Here is a 22,976-nt window from a genome sequence, read left to right as displayed (position 1 = left end):
GAAAAATCAATCAATCAGTGAAAAATTGATCCATAATCCGTGAGGGTTGCCCATAAAGGGACAGTATTTATTATTCAGTAGCTCGTAGTGGTGAAAAAAATGTCACCCCAGAAAAAAAGATTGAAATAATTACCTTTTTTTCACAAAATAAGATTTAAAACAAACCAAAACTTTAATTAATATGAAAAAAATAACAATTCAGTGAAAAAAATGGATTCAGGAATACTGTATTTATTCATGTATAATGCACGTTATCTTTCATTTCATGAACACTCTATTTTTATTCACGGTACCAGAGACAAATAATAGAGAATGGAGAAAACAAAGTTGTCCTGAAAGATATAAAAGCAAAAAAGCTTGATGGAAAAAAAACAGCTCTGAGTATCTGATGATGAATTGGACTTTGGAGGACATTAATCAAATACATTGTATATTTTATGTTGGTATTGATTTCATAATCTACATTCACAATAAATGATTTATTTCATACACACATTTTATAATTCATTGATCATTGATCGCTGCTATCTTAGTGGCTGCCGCCTGTTTTTTTTTATATTGTGTTCTCCAATTTATATATATCATATTGGTAATTGTACGATTTGTACTTTTTAAATTAAAGGTTTCTTTTTAACAAATATGTGCAATATAAGGGGCAGCTTTGAATTTCCTCAATACTTTGTGTGATGACAATAAAGGTGTTCTATTCTATTCAACTTTTGTGACTTACAATGCTTAATTTGAGCTGAGAAAAAGTGAAACTAAATTTTACAACAATTTTTAATCAAAAATTATTGGTGCGGCACGAGTGTGTGTTGTACATGAATGCATGTATTGCCTTAATGGAGAGTTGGGTAATAATGAGTTCAATTTGTTCTGTTACATTAACTTTAGTAAGTTTTGGGACATTTTATACTTCTATGAATATTTTTAAATCACTGTACTTTTTACTTGAGTAGATTTGTGAAGAAAGTGTACTCTTACTCCGCTATGTAAGACGACATTGAAACAGTTATTTAAATTCCTTCCATGTAATTATGCGTTAGTCTGTGAGGTGCATTATTTATCTATTTAGTTTATTTTATTTTTAGATTTTACCAGCTTCACACCCCTCTCACCGATTTAACCCCCGACGCCTGTATTACAAAGTCTTACGACACGTCGGTTGGGTAACAGGATTACAAAAATCTAAAGGAATAAAGACACAAACACGAAAAGGTTTACCTGCTTACAATTGTTTATGTAAAAAAAGAACCAGTACCTGATACAATGAGGTAAATAAAAACGTGTTATAAAACGTTCTATTCCTGGTTATGTTGCAAACTACAACACTAATGGATATGAGCAATACTTATCCCGCAAACGCACATTAAGGTATGTGACCAATTCTTATCTTGAAAAGAACACGCCCGCCCAAAGATTAGTATGCATACCATACATACACCAATGCACTGTTGGTCCCCATAGAAACTTAACACAGCAGCCTTTTGCTTATCAGAAAACGTGTTAAAGTGCAGAATTCCATAAAGTTAGCAGTACTGTAAACATTCCGTTGCAAAATAGCATTTTTTAATATATCCATTTTACTGCTGATACATTAAGATAGCCAAATGCACTTTATCCAACTGAAATGAAAAATAAATAAGAAAACCTATTGCATGAAAGTCCAGCTAGCGCCAGCTAGGAATTGAGAAACCAAAATATTGAGAGACGTCTCGAGGCATTATCAGGAACTCGGGCAGGAAACATGCAAGCACATTCATCAAAATGGATCGCAATTGAAATATGAATAATCATTTCAAAACATTACTCCTTAAAGTTTTTCTCTTGAAGTAGGACATTAGTATTCATTACTATCACAATTCCACAAAAAAGATATATTCTTCATTAAACATACTCAACAATACTGGTACCAGTTTCCTATGACAAATTGAAGGTTATTTAGACAATAAAAGGCTGAGATGAAGACTGCATTTAAAACTTAAGATAGTGTCAGTAAACAAATACATCAGGCAACATTGGTTAGGAACCTTGTTAATAAACCACTCATACAGGCAGTTCATGCACATTTTATCGTTAGCCGTTTTTGCAACACTGGTAGAAATAGAAACAAAAAGATCATTTCATGAATAATCAAAAATCGATATCGGCTGTAGTAGAAAAATAGTTTGTAGTTGAACAGATGTGAAAAAATGAGGCACATTAAGGTAGGAGGTTCAGGTTTCCATACAGGACAAAATGAAATTGCAGATGTGCTACGTGAAACTGTATATATTATATAAGGACGCTTCTCACACTTGCTCTGGAATTTTCCCTTCGCTCCCTTGCGCTATCGCAGTTTAAATCAATAAAAACCTGGCCAGAAAGAAAATTCACATGAGAAAATGCCCTTTTGTCTGAAGTTTTACAAATTGTATCATTGTAATGAGAAGTTTCCCGAAAAAACTCACAAATTGTCCATTTATAGTGAAATAAACAATGCGATCATTTCTGATTGGAATATCAAATAGTTGTTATGATGATGTAAGATATAATTTGTTTAAATGATTGGTCGAAGCATCCAAAGTTAGTTAATTTATCTTGTAAGCCTTTAGCTTCAACCTGTCATCCATCACTTTTGTTCATTTTGTAATGCGAAACATGCAAATTTGCTTCATATGGAAGATAACACTGTCAAGTAATCTCTAGGTTTGATATACATGTTCCAGAGGTCTTGGGCACATTTTGACATTAAATATTTCAGAAACTTTTGAGGATAGAAAAAACAATCTGGTACATTTAAAAGTCTTGTAATCTCAATGTTTATATGGCATGTTCAATGTAAACACCGTCTCATGACCACACAGCAAGCTGATAATTCAATGCTGGGACGCGAAGATTTGACTGTCAATTGTTGCAACAGCTTCTGCTTTACTGTTTTGTGCCATGTTGAAGAAATCAGTCTGTGGACCATTCTTCAATGAATGAGCAACAGTTAATGGTGAGACGTACCCAGACATGGTGGAAAACCGTTTAATGGATAAGTTGCTCGAGAACGAGTATAGTGACTTCCATTTTCAAACAGGATGGGGCACCACTACACTGGGTCCTTAGGGTTAGACAGTTTCTGACCACAACACTGCCACAGTGTTAAAGGGCATTCAATTCATTTTTTACAAATATAAGGCCTAAATTGGTGTTTAAATGTCTTGAATCCAATATTTGAAAGTCTTAAAAATGTGAACACATTAGATTTATCTTTGTTTGAACTAAAAAGATTGAGTAACATTTATCACTTGTCTTTTTTAATAATTCATTGATTTTGTGGCAACATCACGTGACCACAATAACGGAACTATCAAAATGGTGTTGTGGTTTCAGTCGGGCCTTTCAGAGCAGACGCATGCCTTAGGTCTCTCCACAATACATATAGCAACTTCGGACAGAAACTTTTACTTTGGACCAAGGTAAGGTGTAAATTTAATGAGAAGTGGCTGTTTGACGAACGTTTTTGGCCATGGCTAAAAGCTGTGACTGGTAATGTGTACAAGGCACAACTTATTATGAGCAAGAAATAGTTGTGTATTATTATTCCTTTTTTTGTTCAATTGTGTGTTTTTCTGGTTGACTTTGTCTGAAATTTGATTTCAAAAGGCATTCAAAAAGTGTGAAAAAGTCTTGAATTCAACTTGCCTTAAGCTTTAGGAACTCTGTGCCAGACAAATGGATTGGACGTTCTGGGCAGAATGATCATGATCTCATGTCCTGGCCACCAAGGCCTGACACCGTGCCATTACTTTTTGTGCGGATATGTGAAAGGACTGGTCTATGTGCCCCTTACTCCAAGAGACGTGGATAAGCTGAAGGCACGAATGACAGAAACTGTTGCAACCATTGGCTGGAACGCGTTTGGCAACCAATTGACTCTCGGCTTGACGTGTGTCGTGTGACCAATGGTGCTCACGTTGAAAATTTATGAACATTCCATGTAACATTGAGAATACAAGCTTTCTGGATTTACCAGATGTGTTGTTTTTAATAGTTTCCGAGATATTCGGTCAAAATGTGGCCAAGACCTTTGGAACACCCCGGCAATCACAGCTTTCTGGCATAATGAAATGTTTAGATTTAACCAAATTCAAAAAGACATGTAAATGACTTTGAGCAGCAATTGCAAAATAAACAAACATAAAAACATTCTTACATTTAAAAAAAAAAAAAGAAGAGTCAGATCTCAAACAAACTGCGCTCGATATAACTTCTCCATCTGGAGATCAAGGACAGCATGGAGCATGCATCAAAGATGCACCACTGAACAAAATTGGGAACAGTTGCAAAATAAATGGCTGAGGAATGTGTTATGGAATTTGAAGAGGGGAAATGAAAACAGGGACCTTATTTGGAAAATAGTGATCTACTGAATATGCAGCAGGGTAGTTGGTAATCAGGAATTTGTACCACTTTAATGCACAACAGCCCAACGTGTTTTCCTCTGGTTTGGCACGTGCAATGAATTTTTAAAGGTATTCCCAAACACATTTTTTTTTAAATTAGGCACAGAAAATGTAGTGTTCCTCCCCACAAAAATGCAAATATAGTGCAAAAATATTCCACGCTGGTGAACTTTAGAAATTTAGTCTCAAAGTTGACCCATTAACACAATATGTTAGGCAGCTCTGAAACAGACAGCATTGTAGTGAAAAGCTATTGCATACCGCTCATTTCTGCTTGGAGATATTGGAACTTTGCTTACCCTGTCGCTTGGGGACGTGTGACTGTTTTGTCGGAGTTGAATGCTTGGACCATTAAAGGCTGTGTGGGGTAAGTTTACCTGCCGCTGTTACAGCGCGTGTTCCCCATTTGCCTTTGCCTCTTTTTAGCTAGGCAATTGTGGCTTTTCATTTGTTTTTTACCGCATGTCACAGTTGGTATGATTTTTTTAGGCTAGCTGTCCGTTAGCATTGGGGCTGCCGAGGGTTTTCCTGTTTTGTTAGCACCTGGTTGGCACTTACTGGCTGCCCACCATGTGTGGTTTAGCTGGCTGTCTGGCCTAGCGTTAGCGCCTGGTTTTCCATGTTCTTTGGCTCATTCCTTGCCGGCTTTGTGTTTGTCGCTATCGCCCTTTTCTTTGTTGGTCAAATGTCAGAATGGCTGTCCACTGTTTTTTAGTCGGCAAGCAACGCGTTTTAATGCCAAGGCTGCAGCCTCTTTTTGAAGATCAGTCACGTTAGCCCCCTGTTGGCAGGTCTTTGTATTTTTTTTGCCACTTAGCCCCTTTTTGGCTGCTTTCCCATTGTTGTACGATAACTTAATTCACTTGCAACTTAACACAGATGCATTCTCCACAAAAACTACCTAAACTTAGCTTAAAACACTTATAAACCTGTTCGACTAAGTAACACATAAAACACTGTGACCGGCTTGCTAGGGTGCTGGTGTTGGTCCGATGACATCACAACTCAGGATGACAAAGACAAGACACGCGGTCTTTAAAATGCTTTCGGAAAATAATTGGAATATACAGATAAAATATATTGACTTTATGTAGAGACCATGTACCATTTCCTCAATTTAGCATGTTCAAGAATTTGGGAATACCTTTAAGGTTGCTTCATTTCTTCACTGCAACAGAGTGAGGAGTCCAAGCGGGAGTACAAAATAAAGCGACAATGTTCCCAAAACAGAGGGGGCTTTATTCTGCCCTGCGGCTCTCAAAGCACAAGCCTCCCCGTGGTAGCCCGTATAGCATTGGCACTGAAAGTGTTGCTGGAAAAGAGCCAGCTCGGCCTCGCCGGGCCCGCCGCTCACCTTCAGACCTCCGTCCTGGTGAATAATTTTGTGCGTTGTCGGGTTAAGATGCAAGTACACGTCAGTGTCCGGTTTGCTGCGCAGGCAGCGGCCGTGCAGGTTGCAGCGGGCCCGGCTGCATTGCTCCGCCGCCGTGGATACGTTGAGCAGGTAGCGGCCCAGCGCTCCGCTCAGAAAACTTTTGAGGGCCAAGCAGCTGCTTTGACTTGAGTAGGAAGAGTCACCCCAGAAGATAACTCCAGCTGCTCCTAGGGCTATACTCTCGCCGATGGTGGACACCAGATCTACCTGTAAAAAAGCAACCACAAATGGATCACAATTTGGTTATTGAACAGTTGGTTGAACAGAAAACTCAACACAATGCAGATGGAACCGCTAAACCAGGGGTCTCAAACTTAGTTCACTGGGGGCACGATAGTCAAGATATGGGTGAGGTTAGGTCAAGTCAGGTTTTTCACAAGACAAGCTCCGATAAAAACATTAGTTTATGTATAGAATTTTAAGTGTAGTCGACACTCAAAATCGAGGAGAAGATATCAATGGATTTTAAACTTGCAAGGAGAACAGTTGGATAAGCCAAACCTTAGATAAGAGATCCCAGCCTGTTCTAAAGGCCCTCCCCAGAGCCCTTTCATTTTATTGAATCTCCTAGTTTACAAAAGCAGACCCACCCTAAAGGGTGTGTATATCAAAGAACAGCAATATGATCGGCCAATAGAGACAATAATCTAAACAATTCACAAGTCAAAACAACAAACAGCAGTGCACAATAATACCAGTGGGATGATTTTATCAGAGCTTTTCTTGTGTTAAAAACATAATTTAGCCCCCCATCAACTAACCCCTAGCTCTGGTGACCCCGAGTAATTTGAGTCTGAGACCCCAGCTGGTAAGGTTTTACTGTATGGAGACCATTTTGAACAGAAGGTTGTGAATCTAATTTAACTTGGTAAATAAAAATATTTCATTTCGCTCAGAGGAACAATGGGTATGATATTTAGTGCCTTCTAGTGTTAGAAAAAATGTTGTTGTTTTTTTTTAATAAAAAACAAAAATAATATTAATTCAAAAAATATTAAAAAAAAAATCCTTGAACCAAGCATATAAACATGCATTTTTTAGAAAATGCCCTCCGGCATAACATAGGGCTCACCTACAAGGGACTGACATAATTGTCCACCATCTTACTGCAACAGGTACCAGAAAAAAAATTTGCAAAAGGCTGGGCAATAAATTAAGAAAATTGGTGTGGTTTGGACATTTTTGAGTTCCCGCAGTTTTTATTAATCGTATTTTAAGAAGATGTTTTCAGTTACACAAACAAATCAGTGACATATTTGTTAAAATAATACACATTGTCCCTTTAACAAAACAAAGAAGCTCAATGATATTTTGAATGTCATAACACACGGCTACTGTACGTTTCTAACTTTAATACCTTAATGTTAAGGTAATTTAAGTGTTTTTATTCTATAGACTTTTTATAAACTGGTGACTAGACATAAAAGTTACTAAAATGTACAAGATTGTAAAGTGACAAACTCAACAACTATGGATGCCACAACATTCTCTAAATTTGTTGTAATGAGGTTACATCAGCTCGGTGAGATCATCTCCATAAAAGTGCCCAAAAGACCCAACAAGTATGCTGCTTTGGGACTATTTGTGATGTCAGTGGTAAACAGTGTGTAAGTGACAAAAACAGAAAATATGTATTTTTTTTCTTGCAAGTTAGGCAACAAATAGGACTACCATTAGTCTAAATACACCAAATTTATTAAAATTTGGGTTCAGTTATGTCATTTTAGCTGCACATTCAAACTGCTTGCGGCCCTTTGGCAACTCTCTCGACTAGATGAATCCCATTCTCAGGCAAAAACCAAATCAGGACTCACTTACTTGCTCAAGCTGAACCCTGATTGGTCCGTAACCGAGCCCAAAATGTTGTCATTTTCCGTCAACATCAGCTTTTCCTTCAAACTTGCTTGTCTCAGATTCCACAAATGCAATTTTAAAACAGAAATTTGTGCATAGCCGAGTGTCTTACATGTCAGTGGGTTGCATTGGACTTGGAAGATGTTTGGATTTGTCATAAGAATCCAACTCGGTTTTACAATACATTGAAAAGGGAATCTGTAGGTGTGTGTGTGTGTATATATATATATATATATCTAATCTCTGGTTTATGGTAGCCAGTATCTTCCATTTTTGCAATATTTTCTTTTTTGACAGTGGATTGATTAAAAGTGTCATGTAAAAAGAACCGATCCTGCCATTTGTCGAATTGTATGAATAAATATATTCCACATACTTAAATGAACACATAAAAACATAAGTGTATTCTGCTTTTAATATCAGACACCAGCAAAGGAGATTTTGTAGAATGTCGGTTTGTTATTTTGACTATTATTGCACACTGTTTTTTGTTGTTTTGACTATTACATAATTATTGCCATTGGAAAATTATGTTGCTGTTCTTTGATTCCACACCCTTTATGGCGGATCTGCTTTTGTAGCCAAGGAGATTCAACAAAAAAGAAAGGGCTCATTTATTTATTTTGTATTACTGTATTTACTTGGATATGTACTTTATGGGGCACCAATCTTTAATCAACCAGCCAGTTCGACCAATGACAAAATGCAAAAAAGTATAAATTGCATGAGTGTCACATATTTACAGTAGGTATTATGGGATTTTTTTATATGACATATATTATTAGGTATTTATCTTTTAGTTTGTTTTTACAGATGATGGGATTGGTCCTCTCCTTAGTCATGGTATTCATATAAGATTCTAATTTGAGTAAATCATTGCAATTGACTTTTTGAACTCGTATGCACTGCATTCACGAGAGTGTTACTTAAAACGCTGATATCGATTTATGATGGTGCACACCTGACTGATATGTGATCATAACTCTAAGCCTTGAGTCCTGATAACCGTAACAGTCCACTGACCTCAGTGAGGAGGGCCATCTGACCGCTATACGTCGGTCGAGTGTAAACAAAAACCGGACGGGCCAATCCATCCCCAACGGACGCCAGCCGCAGAGCTTCCTTCACCCTGTTCCTCACAAAGAGGCGGCCGTGATGTGTGGAGCGCAGCACGGATGCCATGTATATGGAAGGGAAAAGCGCCGTGCATTCCATCCAAAGCCAGTTGAGCTGATCGTTCCGTTCAGTCTCCAACTGGGGGCAGCGCCCTGTATAGTTCTTTAAACCATTCCTGTAGTCGTGGTTGTAGCAATCTGGGAATAAGTAAAATCCCCAGAGTTGATTGGGCCTCAAATTCTTTGCAAGTTTCAGAGTCTCCAGCATGAATTTACGCGCGGACAGCTCAAATTCTTGCTGGGCCACTTTTGCAACCTGCTCCTGGCTCCATGCCGGGTTCTTCTCTTGTAACAGCTGTCGGGATTTACTTCGATAGATGTCCTTGGAATCCCAGTTCCTGATCCATAGTGGGCGCCACTCTTCCCAATCAATAACAGCCAAACCTTTGGCCTTGGGTTCCCGGATGTATTTCTGCACACCTTCTGGCATCTTTTCAGAGTGTTTAACCAGACTGGCAAGCTGTGGAAGGCCGCCGTTCACTGCAATGCCATCATGATAATAAGGATAAAGGCCAAGGCGCTCTTTGTAGAATATGGTCAGGTTTTGTCGGACAAAGCCCTCATTGGGAGAAGCCACAATGTCAAACTGGCCCAATGGTAAAGTGACACCGTGCCTTGGGACACAGTCTTGCGTCGGGGCATTCCAAGCCAGGAGAACCGGTGTCTGGGAATATAAAGGCCATCTTGTTTGCTTTGCATGTGTCGCACACACACATGTCCATGTTGTTGTCACTGTCAGGATCAAGAAGCGAAGCCAGACAGCCTCCATAGCCAGCACTCACCTTTTCTCCGATTCTGCCAAAAATGAAACATCAATTATGCAATATAGTTTTTGGGGTGTGCATTGTACCCCCGCATGATGGTAGTTTGCGGTATGCTGAATATAAAGGGTGTTCCGAAAGCCTTGGAGACATTTTGACATTGGATATCTGAAACTTATTAGGATCTAAAAACACATTTGGTTAATTCAGAAAGCTTGTAATGTTCAAAGATGTTCAATGTGAGCACCATCGGCCAAACGACATCAACATATCAAACCAAGTATCTACAGATTGTTCCAAAATGTTAGAGCCCAATTTGTCGTCCAATAATTTTGACATTTTCTGTTGGAATTACCTCAATTTTCACAGGTTGTGTAGAAACGTTTCAAGTTCTGGTGTGTAAAATTTGGCATTTCTGTCTTTTCCAGTTGAGAAATGCCATTCACTTAAAAAGAAGGCATTTTGCATGTTAAAGTATGCTCAGTTTCAGTCGCCGAAGACCGTGCAGCGTGCTTTCTTCCCTCATCTTCCAGCTAACAGAACTGAAACAGTTACAGAAGCAGTGGAAACTGTTACCGAAGACATGCTGCAAGGAATTTGGCACAAGCTCGAACACCGACTTTACATGTGCAGAGTCACACACGCATATTTGCACTTTTCTTTGGAATTTTAAACTATACAAGTTATCACCTTCAAGACAAAGTGTATAGTATTTAGTTTCATTTAGATCCAGCAAGCATTTTGTGGGGGTATAAGCATTTGGAATGGAGTCAACCTTTATATTTGTCCAGGGCATCAACTGCTTGTGTTGCAGATGCTACTCAAAGTCCACTTGTATCTTTGAGTGATAATGTAGTTATTGTATTTATTCTTCTTTTAAAAAAATCTAATTAGATGATGAATGTTTTGAAAGCTGCAGTTGTCTTTCGATCAGATTAATTCAGGACTGTCTCAGGACATAGAATATTTTGGTAAACTTCTTAGTTTTCTGTAATTTGACAACAAATGTCATATTCTCTGGAGTCACTGAAATATGAATGGCCTTTATTATGTAATTATTGCTTACTAGTTGAATAACCTAGTATAGTATTGCGATATTGTAATATTTGAGATAAGGTTTGAATGAATGCCATAACCAGCAATCTTAAAATAATAATAGTATTGTAATAGTCCAGTTGATAATTAATGTTTATTACTTGCATTGCAGAAAATAAGGAACTTTATCCAAATATTTTAATTTACCGAAAGGTACTGTATTTAAATGAAATGGGAAAATCTTGAAATGTCATGAAACACGCTCGACCAAACACAATATTAGATGCCCGAGAGCTCCTCATTTGCATTTTAGAGTAGGTCGCGGTTTTTCACTTAGATGTTGAAAAATAATGCAAAAAATAAAAAGTTCGATAACGTAATTAAAAAAAAACAATGTACATTTGCAGTTCCGTTTGTTTATAAATAACAGACCACTTAAGGCGGAATCTCAGAATTGTGCTGAGTTCGCTCAACGTGTCCTCTTCACCCCCGCAGATATGATAAAATTCATTTTACTCACCGAACGATAAATGAGTTTTCCACGGGCCTGCCATGAGAAAATAAATCGTCATAGTTCTTCAGTTCTTGGCGTTCATTTTAATAAAGATCGCACTTGGTTCGCGGAGATGGAGACCGCAGCAGGAGACACGACAGGAATGTTAACGTTCATTAACAAACGAGATATTCGATCTCAGTCTAGGTGGGGGATGCATTGAGAGGAAAATTAACATTAGTAAAATGTCCTCTCTATTCTTGACCATAAAATACATTTTTATTCTTTACTTCAACATGATATTTAATGAGCGTATATTCCCATGTTCACAAACGTTATTTTAGTCTCAAATATAGATAGTGCGGTGTTAAAACTCCCCCTTCAAAATATAGCCAGTCGTCGGTTCCTCAATTGCTGCTGTCCAGCGACTCGGTGTAAACTACTTCCGGTGACGGAAAAAAACACCAGCTGGTGAATGGTTCCTACAATGCGCACACTGACTGAGTTTACGAGGGAATTTTTATTTCTAATGTTTAGCAGTTTTTGTTTGTTAGAATTTAAATGTTATGCTGTGTACTATATACTCTTAATTCAGGGTTCGCATGCCTTTATTTATACACGAATTCAAGCATTTTTTAAGGACTTTCACGGCCAAATTTCTTATTACTCCAGTATCATTAAAATTGAAAAATCCAGTGTGAATCGTGTATTTTGCAGATCCACAAATATATCTACGATTCATGTATCCGATTTTTAATCTTTCCCATGCATTTATCGGGACAAGATTTTTAGATCTTGAGTACATAGCAAATATATATATTTTTTATCTGAACAATATGCATGTAAATATTTTTAAAAGTGACTGTGATATGTAGCATACATTTTCTGTTGCAGGAAGTTCTTCCAGTTACAATTCAGCATTGGGAAGCACTACTTAATTTTTTTTTAGCATGGCCTATAATAAATGTCCATTGATTCGTAATCCTTGCAATATTACATATTTCACAGTACACTGTTCCAATTCATAGGACAATGCCATACATACTGATGCCAGCTGCCATTAAACAGGAGGGAAGAACAAATCCAATGGCTGTCATTTTTAAGCAGACTAGTTGAGAAACTTGCCAACAATTTCAAGCATCTTCCAAGCAATTCATGCTGTTTTTAATCATTCAAAACACCACATAAATATTAAAGCACTTTCAAGGACTTCAAGCACCCGTACGAACCCTGTTTATTATGCAGCACATCAACCGATGCATGTTTTAAGATTATCAACCTCTCTCTAGGAATAGTCAGTTATCTCCAAATGGGTCATCTTACCTTTTAGTCTCAAAATAATATGGTAATAGTAATACAGAAGTTGAATAGTTCCTTGAGGTTTTTCTTTTAAGGTTCTCGTCACCACCGAAGGGATGAAAAAGTTGTCATCTACCTTTGGCTTTTGTTGCAATATCCAGCAGACTCCTCCTCTAAGTGCCGTTTATCTGCTGCTATAACGTCTCAACAGCTGGGCGTCAGCTGTAAAGAAATTATGACTATTTTCTAAAGACTCGGTTAATCATCAACATCCCAGAGCATGCACATGATTGATTTGTTGAGAAAGAAAACTGCTCAGATACCAATATCCTTTGAAACCAGGGGGAAGGGTTCATTGATGTATCTTGGCCATAGACACTTCAGAAATTGCAGTGACTGCACATATGCTGACAATTTCCACAAGATAAAAAACCCTAAGTGATACAAGACCACTAAGAAAAAGTAATATATTTGAATTGGATTATAATCCAACTCTAATTCATTTCCTTATCCGTTAAAGGTAATATTATTGGCCAGCTTTACAAGCAAGTACTTTCCCACGTATACACCTTTAAGGACCTTTACAGAACTCATCCTCAACTTTGGTACCCTCCCTGCCCTGAAGAAAAATAGTTTGATTTTGCAATTTCCTTTTCAGGTGGATAAGGTTGGCGTGCGATTAGATTTGAGGCTGTGTCAGTTTAATAACTGTCAAATTGTTCATTTAAGACACTTAAGCCAGTTTTTCCAGAAGAATGTTGATTTTTCTTCTCAAACTAGATCTCATTTGAAAGACAGCAACTTTAAAACTCAATCGAAAATTTTAGTACCCCTTTTCCATGGCCAAATTCAAGCACTTTCAAAGCCAGTTTTCCATTTTCGCCAGTGTCGGAAAAGAAGATATCTGGTGTGAAACAATTTTACAGAGCCACAAATAAATCTGAGATTTACCTATAAGATTTTTCAATTTTAGTCTGCATTTATCAAGAAATATGATTTTTAGATATTGAGTAATCTGCGATATTTGTGGATCTGAACAATACGTGTGATAATGTTTTTGAGACGTATCTGTCCCCATATTAGGTGTTGGGTAAAAACAGTAATGTGAAGCTTAATGTTTCAGTTGCAGGAAGCCCATCCCTTTACAGTTGGCCACTTTTTTGCATGGCCCACAGTGAAAATCCACAATTGATTTGCAATCTAAGCACTAATTCACATTTCATTTTGCCCTATTTAAGTGTAAAATGCACCAGTGCTCTTGGGAATAACCTGTAGGGGGCGATAACACTTCATAGGACAATGCCTTACAAACTAAAACCAGCCACCGTTAATAACAAAGAAATGCAATGGCAAAGTGAAGCCATCAGAGAGCAATGACGGCGTTTTTTGTTTTTTTTAGCAGACTTGTTGAGAAACACGGCAACAATTTAAATGTAAATGTTCTGCATTTATAAAGCGCTTTTCAAGTCAATGAAAACCTCCCCGCTTTAAAATGTGCTTCACACTTTCCCTTTTACACACACTAACTAACCGATGGCAACGTCAGCCATGCAAGGCAACTAACTACCTGCTCACCGGGGGGATTAGGGATTTAGTGCCTTCGACATATAACTCGGGGTAGCCGGGAATTGAACCTGTGAACCCTTGATCCCAAGACGAGCACTTTACCCCCTGAGATAACACTTCACCCAAATTTCAAGTACTTTTCAAAGCTTGAAAAGACATTAAAATTCAAGCATTTCTGAGGATTTCAGACACCCATATGAACCTCTCCACAAATAACTGACGAAAACACAGGCAAGACATTTCAAAGTGTATTTAAAAAAAGACATTATAAATTAAAGATGAAAAAGAAGCAACACACTCAGATCATCTCTACCAATGTCCTGACTCGTGTTTGACACCTAACCAAAATCATTGACGCATTTCCATGGAATTGGAGGGCTACTGATTGTCAACTGTCAAATTACAAACAATCGTCCCATCCTTTTCTCCCCATGCATAGCTAAGTTAAAAAGAAAAAATAAGCAATGCTTAAGTGTACTTTCCTTCTCATGACAATACATGTAGGGTGGTTCTGAGACTCAAACCTGAAAATAATCCACAGCAATTGATTCAGGAGTCTAACACATCCTGTGTCAGAAAAAAAAAACATTTACATGCATATGTGCGATGTAAACAGACTACATTTTCCCAACGTGGCGCCATCCTACATCTCTCACATTCTTGATCTATAAAGCCTCGCCAACAACAGATCACATGCAGAGGCGCAGCTCACGAGACATCATCTTGACCGCAGATGCACTTCAAATACATCAAGAGATGTCTTGTCGGAACATTTCTGGTCCCCAGATTGCAGGGGGTAGAGGAAGTCATGAGGGGCATGGGACGGAGCTGACACAGCGTGTTTGTCTAGTGACGATTCGTGAATATCGTCAGACTTCACAAAGGACGACAGGAAAATCTACATGGATGCATGGTAGGTCCAACTTGATGATTCCCTGCAAAAGACAAAAAGTGTGAGCGTGTAATATTTGCGTAGGTCAAACGACTTGATTGTAACCAGGAGTGTTTTTATCAGTTCACCCTCAACTTTATGTGAGCTGGCCCAGCTATTGCAAGGTACACACATTCCACAGGCTCTGCCAAACTCTATTGACTACATGCACAAAGACTGGCAATAACAAATTCAGAAGATCTGTAACCTGGGTGGAGGAGTATTACAAAGGGGTCTGAATGATAAATTACATTTGTTTCCCATTCATTAATGGGATTTTTTGGTATTAGAATCTCAATTACATTTGGAAGACACTATTATTGTTCTACTGATATCTTTAAAGTGCAATGCTCTATTACAAAAAACAGGGTGGACAACTTGTAAAATCCATTAAATTTTTTGACACTAATCATTTTACAATTTTAAAAATGTCTCCATGAACATGAATCATTTCGAATCATGTCGGGAAGGCGCAGTTGAGTGAACATGTGTGAAATTTGTCAGTGGTTGGTTATTCAAAGAGCGCAATGGAGAAAATATTATTGCATGGGTTAAATTATATGAATGTATCAAGACTGACCAAATGATGAAGGTGCTGTATTAGAATCAGACGGGGAGGGTTATTTTTGCTACTGACAACCATGGAAACCAGTACTGTTTTATGTGGGGAGCAAACTCCCAGAGGGATGGGCACCACATACGTTTGTTTTGTTTGGTTTCTGTGGGAGGACAAACATGACACTAACTTTTGACGTTTTCCAGTGCTGTAAAGGTACGTAGACACATATTACACTTCAACTAAGGGTGTAACTGTGAGATGGTACGAGCACATTACTCCTTTACTTGTCTTTTTCTCTCCCATATGCCCTGTGTGAGAGCAGAGCTGTGTAGCCCAATCCTGGCCCCTGATAAAGGAGCTGTGTGACGAGCCAGGAAGGTAGCAAACCAGCGTGTGCGATCAACTTGGACACTGCACAGAAATCAAAATCTAACTGGGTTAATGTGATTTTGTTTACTTTTACTTTGTCAAAAGGTTGCTATTTAATTTTATGAATGCATGCTGCGTTTTATTGCACAAGTTTTTTGTTGTTTTTTTTCAATCCTCAAATTAAAATGACGCAAAAAATTTGATTTCCTAGTTGATGTTTTGTGATTTTATCGAAACAATTAGACATACTGTAAATCATTAGTATAGTTATGAAGTTAAACTAGGAGCAATATCCTACAATAGAGTAATCATGTGGTGCATCGTTCTCCACAGAATGTACTGCACCCAACTTAGTCATTTTGATAGCAGGTTAATATAGATACATATAGCAAGTTTCGCCCGTTATAAGGCTTATTTATATAAGGTCCTAAAAAAAATACATTTTTTTTTTTAAAAAGCGTAGCATTTACACTGTTACCAGTTTGAAAAACGACCATTAGAATCCCATACAATTCCTACTGATGAGTCATTGAACCAATTAATTTGTGTGGATACACTTGAATCATATAGGTGCTAAATTTGACTAATAATCTCAATGGGAAACGTTGAAATGTGCGTTGCCAATTTAAGGGCACAAGTTCATCACCTGAGGTGTCAAGTTTTTGTAAATCCTCCTCAGTTTGGCTCTTTTGCGACCATTTTTTGTCACAATCGTCTCCTCGTAGAACTCATGAGCCAAGTCGCCATCTTCGTCCAAGTACAAAGAGCTGAAAACAGGAGAGCAAAACAAGGGAGAACGGTTTAAGAGGGTCAGAGAAATTCTAAAAGGAACCGATTCAAAGGCTTCAAGTGTGTTTATCATTCGTGGGGGGGTAACGCAAAGTAACTTTCTCTGTTTGACCTCTGGATGGCCTGACTGAGGAAGATGATCCCCCTGAGCCCCAGATCAAGTGTGCTAGGGGCCCTAAAGCTTCACTTGTACTTATTAAAAAAATAATATACAACAGTTTATAAAAGGGTAAGAGGACCTAGAGTGTCTTGTTGGATGTTGCAGGTTTTGGCTTTCCTCTTCAATTCACTAAAAAGTGGCCCAAATATGTTAACCACAAACATGTACTTGTGAGGCAAAAGTGTAGGCGCCTCTTACCTCCGCCTGGTAAACACAAAAGGTGTAGCGCCAGGAAAACTTCGGGCTCTCGCCAGCGATCGCTCGTTCCCATCTCTGGCTTGGTCGTCACCACTGCCAGAGCCAGAGAAAGGCCAAAATCCTTTGGATTTGGAGCCGCTACCACCCATCTTCAGCTGCAGCACATAGTTTACTCGGGTGTTGCTCTTATCAGATGAATGCCAAGCCACAAGGTGTGATCAGGGAAACTAATACATAGAAAAGAGAATCCTACATTATTTTGATGAATAATAGATTTAAAAGAAAATGTAGTTGACAGGTACAGAACATTCCTCCTTTTGTCATGAAAATTGTAAAGTATCCTACATTCCCTTTCACATGACCATCAGAGTAGTACTCCATGAATGTACACTGGTTTAGCATAGACAGTAAATACATTGAACGAAGTGTAGCTACAGAATATATTTACAGTGTCTGAAATAACGTCTGCCCGGACCCCAGGGCGTGCATCTTTTACGTCAGGCTTAACACTTACAAAACATCTCCGCCCGGGTGGCCGACATCTTTTTCAAGAAAGAAAAAAAAATCTTTTGTTTTTATTTTTTTTCAAATCCAACATTTGCTTTATTTCGATTTCGGTTTGGAAATTTGGGAATTTCGGTTCGTTTGGCAATTTGCGTATTCTGGAGCCAATGAGAAGCCTGCATCGTATAACTTAGTGCTTCCGGACTTTCAAGAGCGTTATAAGGTTGTGCATTTGCATATCATTTTCCAAAATAGATGCAAGAACACAGGAAAAATTGATAAGTGGTTAGGAATCAAGCCAAAACCTCAGCCCCAGAAGAAAGATTCAAAAAAAGCTAAAAAATGGATGACGCTACAAAACATAAACGTACAGTAAATGCATCGTGGAAAGAGGAGTTCATGTGGCTTGTAGCAGACGACGCAACGCAAACATTGCATGAATGAATTTTCTTTATCCCTGTATTTCGCCAGTAATGCTTTTTTTGTATTTAAATTTGAACACATGGATAGTTGGACATTGTTTGATCTCATTTTGCAAATTATTCCAAAGTCTGACTCCACACACAGACACACACATACTTTTCCTGGTGGTTCTCACCATTGGGATTTTGAATTCACCACAGCCCCTCAAGTTATAATTTCCCTCTTTCCGAGTGAATAATTTGTGTATGTTTTCTGGCACTATGTTTTTGTTGACCTTAAATAACAGTTGTGAAGTGAAAAATGTTATTAAATCATCCAATTTCAATAATTTGGACTGCATGAATAAAATATTGGTATGATCCTGATATCCTACCCTGTGTATGGTTCTTATTGCACGTTTTTGAAGGATAAAAAGTGAACTTTTGTAATTATTGCCCCAGACTTCTGCACAATATGTTAAATATGGCAGAACGAGAGTGTAATCTTGAGTAGTCACCAATCCTAATATCACACCCTCATACCATTAATCCGTAAAATTCCATTTTGTCTGAAAAAGAAAGCATATTTTTAAAGAAATATATGTATATCTTAACTGACTAATTTTCTTATGATTGCAATGATTCAAAAGCAATTCACCATTCCTTTAATTTCAGAATCCTGCTTGATAAATAACCACCAATACGTAGCTGATAGCTAAATAGTCTAGTATCGTCACTAGCACGGCATCTGTACTTTCCCTGATCTCTACGGCTAAGTACGCGACTGGATTTAGATTCATAATTAACATTGCATTCGACTGTATTTAGATTCCAAATATTCACCTTCAGAGAGCCTGTGGAAATTGATATTTGAAATTGTATAATTTTGCAGTTATCTCGTGAGATGGGAAAAAAAACACTGCAGTGAAAAAGAAAAGCTCAGAGAGTGATCATTTTTATGGGGGAGATTTTGATTTCATATGTTGAATACAGGTGGGCCGATTGATCAAAATATCTACATCATTGGAATCAAACAAGTACTTGGATTGTAATAATATTATTGTCCTGGGATCGATAATTCGCTCCTCCACCAATTTCCCTACTGCGCTGCTTCTATATTTTATTTTGACAATATCTGTGTAGTATTTGGCCTCATGTAGGTGTTAGATCAGGGGAGGGTGTCATAATAGTCTGTAGTTTGCAATAATCTGTGGTCTGTGCAGCCCTTTGAGATTTTTTGTGATTAAGGGATATACAAATAAACATGACTTGAATTGATTTCTTGATGTAGATAGCGAGTCATGACTGAGCGCCACACTTTTAGCACCTCTCCCTGCCTGGCGCATCCTGCCTGCCAGGCGAAGGAGATGGTCAATTACATGTGCCACACCTACCAGAAGTTGAAAATGTCAGAGGGAAAAAGGAAGTGCAATGCTGTGTGAACTTTTTTTTCAACTAAAGGAGAGGACAATGACTTGTGTAATTTGGGTTGTAAAGTTGTCTGGTACTGTGGCAACACCACCAATTTAAATAAAGTCATGAAAAAGCTCACCCTGCAGAGGACAAAAAGCTGTAGCCAAAAGTGTAAACATGTTACTGTTCCTGAACAAAAACCTGTATATCGTGTCACCATGGCAACAGAGTCGTTGAGAGACAATTTACAATTTCATTGCATTTCTGAGTTAATGTTCAAAATATTGAGCAATTAAAAGGTATTTTTGTTTCTTTAATTGACGTTGTCATACAGTATTTGTTGAATTGCTGTTTTTTGGGGTTTAACTCATTTCTTTTTTTTTCCTTTTTTTAAAAACATTTAAAGTTTTCAATGTAGTTATTTAATAAAGAATGAAAACTTGTTGGTGCCTAAAATGTCTGCACTATGTTTATTGTAATTATGAAATAATTCAAGGGGAAGGAAATAAGTTTTTCATTGGTCATTATATTTACACAAAAAAGTATCGGTATCAAATTGATACCAATGTGATATCAAATCAATATTACACTGCATTTCCTTGGATTGGATCGATACCAATATTCCCGGTATCGCCCATCCCTAAAGTTGATGCAAAAGAGACATAGGTTTTTTGCATCAGGACATTATTCAGACTACATAAGTTCTATCCAAAGTGCAGGGCAGAGAACCGAGATTTATGCGAAGGGGAGTCACACATTTCTCAAGCTACCCAAACATACTCAAAAAGTTAGAACCCCCCTTTATATTTATAAAAGGCAGGACGGCAGCAGAGTGGTTAGCGAATCTGCGGCAGAGTTCTGTGGTCATGGAATCACATCCAGCTATTAGCCTTCCTTTGCGGAGTTTGCATGTTCTCCTTGTGCATGCAGGGTTTCCTCCGGGCACCCCGGTTTCCTCCAACATTCCAAAGATATGCATTTAAGGTTAATTGGCCGGTCCAAATTGTCCCTAGGTGTGAATAAGCAAGTGAGTTGTCTGTCTCTGTGAGCCCTGCGACTGGCTGGCAACCAGTTCAGGTTGTCCCCTGCCCGGAGACAGCTGGGATATGCTCCATCACCGCCGCGACCCTATTGAGGATTAGCGGTGCAGAAAATGGATGGATGGGTGGATATTTACAACAAAACAGTATACTTTCGTCAAGATAAATTCCATAAGACGCAATGGACCGTTATAACACGTAGCTGGGACTTGTCAAAACAAAACGTATCGACACAGGTGAGTGTAGCGACGATATCTTAAAACACAAAACCCCTTAGCTGAGATATCAGCACAGCAGGTGAGGCGAAGCTAACCAAGCTAGCTGAACTTGACTAAAATTTAGGACAGAAAGTTGCCCAGGAGTAAACACACCATACGACTGCCAAATAGCAACAGCATGACATTAGAACTCAGGTCGGATTGCTCTTAAGTGGTTTACAGAATGACGCTGTCAAAAATCGACGTTTTAGAATAAATGACAGTAATGGAAATTGGCTTTGTCGTGAACGTACCGGGCGTGACTTGTGAAAGTTTGTGAAGAAGTGACGTTTTTCTTGACGAACTCGACTTAATAGCTGTTTAAAAACTGCCTGTCCGGAATAGAGCTAGCACGGGCAAAAGCTAGCAAAAAAAAGCTCTTTGATGTTTTTCTTCGCCCTTTGAGGTCCGAAATGTATCGCCCTCTGTAGGACAGGAGTTAAAGGGCATTTTGTGTACCGTTCCTGAACTGTTTATTTCTCAACCGTTTCGAAGTCATTGCACACTTTTTTCATCGTAAAAACCTCGAAGCACACTGTCTGTCGAAAATCTTAAAGAAAACAAATTCCAGTCGGTTTTAGGTTCAGAGCTTCGGGGGTGTATGAACTCACATTTATTTGTCAAGTTGTTTGTTTGTGATGCCGTTAATCACAAGGAGTCTCAAAGGACTGCACAGAGCACAGGTTATTGCAAACTACATACTATTATTACACCATCCCCTGATCTACAACCTACATTAGGGCAAGGAAAAACTCAAAAACGTCAACATGAGGAAAATGACGAAAGCTTCAGAAGTGGCCGCACATCAGCTGAAATGAAATTAAATTAAATGATCTGCATTTATATAGCGCGTTTCAAGTGTAACCGCGGTGTACCTGTCCCACCAAAGATCCACATTCACGCTGGACTGGATGATGAGGTTTTTATTAATACAGTTTCTGCAGATGAAATGAGTCACAACATTAGATCTTCTGCTGGCTTTGATCTCTTTGATCTCGTTAGCATCTCTCTCTGTAGACTGCCCAACAAAGCATATCAAAGAGCTTTCTTTTCAATTTACATGAAATACATTTTAGAATATCACAATACATTTTTACATCCATTTTAACAAGATACTTTTAACAAGAGGTCGTATAGTGGATTTTTTACGTTTACAATGAATTCAACATATTTTTCTTTAGTCTGAATTTTAACCAACATCATCCTTTTTAATATATATGAGAAAATAGAAATAAGAACAATAATGAGTATAAAAACGGATACAATTTACCTGCAGATGAAATGAGTCACAACATTAGCTGGCTTTGATCTCTTTGATCTTTACAAGGGGGAATTAAAATTTTAGTAAAACAGAAAAAAAACGAAAATAAATCCAAACAGCTTGACAACATCAATCACATTACTGTGCATGTTAAGCTATTTGTCAGCTGGGGTTATAATGTTTAAAATTAACTTCTTTTGTGGAGCACCAAAAGATGTGTCTTACCGTTAGCAGCTCTCTCTGTAGACTGCCAACAAACCCCGCCTTTCGGTCACATGACCAAAGCCAAAACCAAACCCCACCCCATACCAGCAGGTGGCACTGTTGGACTCATCATTGCAGGACACTTACCAAAAACTATACACATATTTCAGCAGGAATTTCAATGAAACAAAATTTATTATTACACCCGTTACACAAGGCAATGACTTCCCAAAGCGCTTTACAATGTGCTCCACATTTCCCAATAGCGGCCTTGTATTGCAGCCATGTAAGACGCTAACCTGCTTAGTGGGGGTATTAGGGGTTCAGTGTCTTACCCAAGGACACTTCGACATGTAACACTGATGAGCTGGGATTTGAAATTTGATCCTTGATCCCAAGACAAGGGCAGGGCATTCGAGCCTTTAGACTTCTTGGCTCTTTGAGTGACAAGTCACAAGCCTATTCGATTTGGCAGATTGCAGATCAATTTGTCCCACGTTTTAAGATATATTTTATATATATATATATATATATATATATATATATATATATATATATATATATATATATATATATATATATATATATATATATATATATATATATATATATATATATATATATATATATATATATATATATATATATATATATATATATATATATATATAGGGCAGCACGGCGGCGCAGTGGTTAGTGCGTGTGCGGTACAGTTCTGAGGTCGTGGGAATCTCCTGCGTGGTTTCAAATCCAGCTCCCGACCTAACTGTGCGGAGTTTGTATGTTCTCCCCGTGCTTGCGTGGGTTTCCTCCGGGCACTCCGGTTTCCTCCCACATTC

The 22,976-nt window shown here is 38.1% G+C and overlaps 2 protein-coding genes across 4 annotated transcripts; both read right to left on the bottom strand.

The window, feature by feature from the left end:
- Positions 1 to 2,835: 2,835 nt before the first annotated feature.
- LOC148364143 (hyaluronidase-2-like) lies at positions 2,836 to 12,696 on the bottom strand. Of its 2 annotated transcripts, XM_088338253.1 has the most exons (4): positions 11,477 to 11,588; positions 11,214 to 11,389; positions 8,746 to 9,692; positions 2,836 to 6,075 (listed from the first exon to the last, which is right to left on the bottom strand). In XM_088338253.1, the coding sequence occupies exons 3-4, from the start codon at positions 9,664 to 9,666 to the stop codon at positions 5,599 to 5,601; spliced, it is 1,398 nt and encodes a 465-aa protein (XP_088194379.1). In that variant the 5' UTR covers positions 9,667 to 9,692; positions 11,214 to 11,389; positions 11,477 to 11,588; the 3' UTR covers positions 2,836 to 5,598. The 2 variants fall into 2 exon arrangements, with proteins under 2 accessions (XP_088194379.1, XP_088194380.1); XM_088338254.1 differs by lacking the exons at positions 11,214 to 11,389; positions 11,477 to 11,588 and adding an exon at positions 12,510 to 12,696.
- A 1,590-nt stretch (positions 12,697 to 14,286) lies between these two features.
- On the bottom strand, positions 14,287 to 21,608 carry tusc2b (tumor suppressor 2, mitochondrial calcium regulator b). 2 transcript variants are annotated; one of them, XM_088338252.1, is made up of 4 exons: positions 21,548 to 21,608; positions 17,058 to 17,284; positions 16,557 to 16,677; positions 14,287 to 14,986 (listed from the first exon to the last, which is right to left on the bottom strand). In XM_088338252.1, the coding sequence occupies exons 2-4, from the start codon at positions 17,204 to 17,206 to the stop codon at positions 14,921 to 14,923; spliced, it is 336 nt and encodes a 111-aa protein (XP_088194378.1). In that variant the 5' UTR covers positions 17,207 to 17,284; positions 21,548 to 21,608; the 3' UTR covers positions 14,287 to 14,920. The 2 variants fall into 2 exon arrangements, with proteins under 2 accessions (XP_088194378.1, XP_088194377.1); XM_088338251.1 differs by lacking the exon at positions 21,548 to 21,608 and adding an exon at positions 20,927 to 21,091.
- Between the last annotated feature and the right edge of the window lie 1,368 nt (positions 21,609 to 22,976).

This window comes from Urocampus carinirostris, chromosome 6 (genome assembly GCF_059441175.1).
Source record: "Urocampus carinirostris isolate Australia breed hairy pipefish chromosome 6, RoL_Ucar_1.0, whole genome shotgun sequence".
Lineage (NCBI taxonomy): Eukaryota > Metazoa > Chordata > Actinopteri > Syngnathiformes > Syngnathidae > Urocampus > Urocampus carinirostris.
The sequence above is the reverse complement of the archived record's forward strand: the minus strand, read 5'-3'. Positions and strand labels throughout refer to the sequence as shown.

Coding starts and splice junctions, on each gene's coding strand:
- tusc2b (XM_088338252.1), bottom strand. CDS start 17,206: ATGGGTGGTAGCGGCTCCAAATCCAAAGGATTTTGGCCTTTCTCTGGC. Junction 16,678..17,057: donor TTTGTGTTTACCAGGCGGAG/GTAAGAGGCGCC, acceptor TCCTGTTTTCAG/CTCTTTGTACTTGGACGAAG. Junction 14,987..16,556: donor ACAAAAACTTGACACCTCAG/GTGATGAACTTG, acceptor TGTCTTTTGCAG/GGAATCATCAAGTTGGACCT.
- LOC148364143 (XM_088338254.1), bottom strand. CDS start 9,666: ATGGAGGCTGTCTGGCTTCGCTTCTTGATCCTGACAGTGACAACAACA. Junction 6,076..8,745: donor AGATGGCCCTCCTCACTGAG/GTCAGTGGACTG, acceptor GCTTTTTTACAG/GTAGATCTGGTGTCCACCAT.